General features: G+C 33.9%; 1 protein-coding gene across 2 annotated transcripts in view; it reads left to right on the top strand.

The window, feature by feature from the left end:
* The window catches only part of LOC115216501, a 93,428-nt gene extending 90,585 nt beyond the window's left edge, over positions 1-2,843 (top strand). For both annotated transcript variants that reach the window (XM_029785936.2, XM_029785935.2), the window contains exons 12-13: positions 917-1,012; positions 2,215-2,843. In XM_029785936.2, the coding sequence (XP_029641796.1) occupies positions 917-1,012; positions 2,215-2,340 (222 nt within the window). In that variant the 3' untranslated portion in view covers positions 2,341-2,843. The remainder of the gene's footprint in view (positions 1-916; positions 1,013-2,214) is intronic.
* Positions 2,844-3,668: the final 825 nt, after the last annotated feature.

The following is a 3,668-nucleotide window of genomic DNA, read 5'->3' as shown; positions in this document are numbered from 1 at the left end:
CTAATTCCCCATTAGGTAGTATATATAATACATGCTAAAAGACACAGCCTGGAAGTCAGTATTTTCCATAGTAAATGATCACCATATAGAATCAACTTTGTATGAAGTATTAACACATGCATACATGCACGTAAAAATGCAAGTAGGTGCAAAACCATGCACAAATAAGCAGGAATAAGGTGCATGGCATTGCCAAGTCTCCAGAATAGTGAAATGCATCTGTCTTTCTCATGAATCACTGCAGCAATGATGTTTGTTTGCTGCAATATATAATGTTTTTTTTAGCAAAAGCCGATGAAAAGATTTTATCTAATGGTGTGTCTACATTGAGTATGATATCCAGATAGCAATATATTTCAATATATGCAACACTAATGATATTGAAGTGTCAGGAATTGTACAGCAAGAGAACAAATGCCTGACTATATTTAATCTCATTATCATCATCATCGCTTAATGTCTGCCTTCCATGCTGGCATAGGTTAGATGGTTTGATAGGAGCTGGCAAGCCAGAGAACTGCATCACACTCCACTGTTTTGGCAGTTTCTATGGCTGGATGCCCTTCCATTTTGCAGTGTACTGTGTGCTCTTTATGCGGCACTGGCTCAGGTGTTCTTTACTTGACACCTGTATTGACAGGGTTACACAAAACCCCTTCACTTAGGAGAGCAAGTTGTGCTAGTTGAGAGATTAAAGGTACGTGAGGGACAGATATAGGTGTAAAGGTCAACAATTGCAAGTGTTGATTCTAGCCATTCACCTTATTGGAGTTGATTAAAAAATATCAGTTATATACACGGTCACTTCTACTACCTATGTCCTTCTACTTCAAACAGTCATCTACCAATGTAATTATTCATTAATATGTGTACTACTATTACATCTCATTGTTATATTTTTTTGGTACTATTGTAGGACCGAGATAAACATCGTACAGTTGGTATAAACACAGGTTATATTGACACCACAGACTTCTGTTTGGAAGACGAAGACAAACAGTTCCTGATTAAGGTAATAGAACTTCTATATTTTGTCCCAGTTCTTTAGTTCTTTCACCTTTCCTCATATTCTCACAACTTACACACACAAAAAAAGAAAAGGTCAGAAAATGTAAAAGTGAGAAACTTTGAGGCTTATAACAAACCTAGTTTTGCTTTATTCTGAAGCATAAACACACCCAGAAATTTAGCAATGGGATAAAAGGCTATGATATTTATGACTGTCTTCCTACCTTTACCTGCCTGAGAATAAAAGAAAGTGATATGACTAATAGTGGGGGTGGGAGTACCCTGGAGTCTCTTCAGCAAATAAACTAATAGTTAAGTCAATGCTTACACACTTAATGCAGTGAATCAATTAATTTAACTTACATGCATAACAATAAAAAAAAATCAACCTAATTGTGGTCAAGAAAGGCTAAGGGGATAATTACAATACTTAAATTCTTCTGTTTTTTATTAACTTTTATTAATTTATGTATTGCAATTATCCCCTTAGCCTTTCTTGACCACAATTAGGTTGATATTTTTTTTATTGTTATGCATGTAAGTTAAATTAATTGATTCACTGCATTAAGTGTGTAGAGTGTGTAAGCTTGGGTAGACAACTGTGGACATGTTCTGGTTTTATTAAACCCCATCAGTGGAATGTAAGTTTACTGGTAGAGCTACCTTTAAGATGGCTCATTATGTGACATATGTCAACAAGCAACTCCATAAACACAGTTGAGTAGTTAAGTTTGCTCCAAGATACCATTGTTTTGGGATCATTCTGTGTGGCACATTGGGCCAAGTGTCCCTTGAGTCAGCCAATAGCCTGTAAGTGAAATTTAGTGGACAGAAGCTTTGTAGGAAAGCCTATCAGAAGGACTGCTCCTGTTTCTGAATAATAGAGCTAATCCACCCCACCCTCAATTTAACACAACCACCTTATACTTGGATGCTTTTAGCAAGCTACATCTGTTGTAAATATTCAGATCAGATATCAAAGATGTAAGCAGTATATTTAATGCAGTGTATAGTTGTGTGTATAATATCTACATAATCACAGATATATAGACAGTGTATTTCATGTGGTATATATTTGTGCTTTAAGTGTGCCAATGCCTGCATAATGTGTATGTGTGTGTATATGTTTCTGTTCATCTGTATCGATTCTTTTAAATCTTTGAATTCTTTGAAGAATCTAATATTGGTTTATTTTGTGTCTTGCAGCAAGGATGGAACAGTACTGTGGCCTTCTTCCGAGAATACCTCAGTACACATCGTGGTATCTTGAAAAAACGTCGACATCATTCAATTTGTCAAGTAATTCCACTTGCCAGCCCAGACCTTTTATAGCAGCAAACATCAAAAACTTTACTATTTTTATGGGAATTTTCCATGTTACATTATTTCTTTCTCCCACCATCCTGATACAATTTTAAAGGAATTTTTTTTCTCAAATTCATACATTGTATCGCAGTTTCATTTAAAATATTTAAACTTTGTTCACCCTCTTCAAATTTGGCACATTTATATTTATAATCTTTCCATTGCTGTCAACCAAACAATTTACCCAAATCTGATAAATCCAGATCATATGTATTCTAGTATTAACCATGACATGGTGATGGCTAATGTTTAGAATGTACTTTTGTCACTGTGGCTAATGTCAGATAATGCTACATTGGTTCCAGTAATTATAATCTTTTCAGAATTCATGGTCAATGAATTCTAATTTCCAAGTTGAAAATATTTATTTAATTAAAATGAAATAAAACAAATTTCTCACTAGTATACAATAATCCCTCGCCATATCCCGGTTTATTATTTAAGCCTATGTTGACTCCTCCATGGTGTTGTTTTGCATTTATAATAAAATAAATATATACAAATTATAAAAATGATTTTAAAACATACACAGTACAGTACTGTTTCTACTTCACGGATTTTCACCTATCATGGGGTGTTTTGGAACGTAACACCTGTGATAGTTGAGGGATTACTGTATTTTCAATAAATCCATACTACCAATAATGATAACTTTCACTTAATTATAGGTGTAACATTACCTGACACTACCAACAAAGACAAAAGTATCTTCTTCCCAGTATTTATTGTCTTTTAAGGTGGCAAATTGGCAGATTCGTTAGCACACTGAGCATAATGCTTAGTAGCATTTCAATCATCTTTACATTCTGAGTTCAAATTGTGATGAGGTTGACTTTGCCTTTTCGGGATTGATAAAATAAGCACTAGTTGAACACCGGGGTCAATGTTATTGACTTACTCTCTCCCCACAAAATTGCTGGCCTTATGCAAATATTTGAAACCAGTATTATACTTGTTCTATGACAGGTTACATTCTAGTTAGTATATAGCAATCAAGGGTAATATACCTAATGAGATCAGAGTTATCGTCCTTTCAGGAATGGACAAAAAGAGAGATAGAGACACACTGCCAATTACATTAACAGATGGTTTCTTTTATCCTTCTATTTTTCTTTCCTTTGGAATTTAATTTTTTTCATTTTTAAATGGAGACATATTTAAAAATCATAATTCTATGAAAAGGCAAGCATTGGCATTGATAGAAAATATTCTGTCTTTATTTTTAAAAATAATTTCATATGTTACCATGTGCTTCTACCAAATTTTCCATAAGTAAGACTATTTGAACACTAGTA

Source organism: Octopus sinensis, linkage group LG10, assembly GCF_006345805.1.
Source record: "Octopus sinensis linkage group LG10, ASM634580v1, whole genome shotgun sequence".
NCBI lineage: Eukaryota > Metazoa > Mollusca > Cephalopoda > Octopoda > Octopodidae > Octopus > Octopus sinensis.
This window is presented reverse-complemented; position numbering and strand designations above follow the sequence as displayed.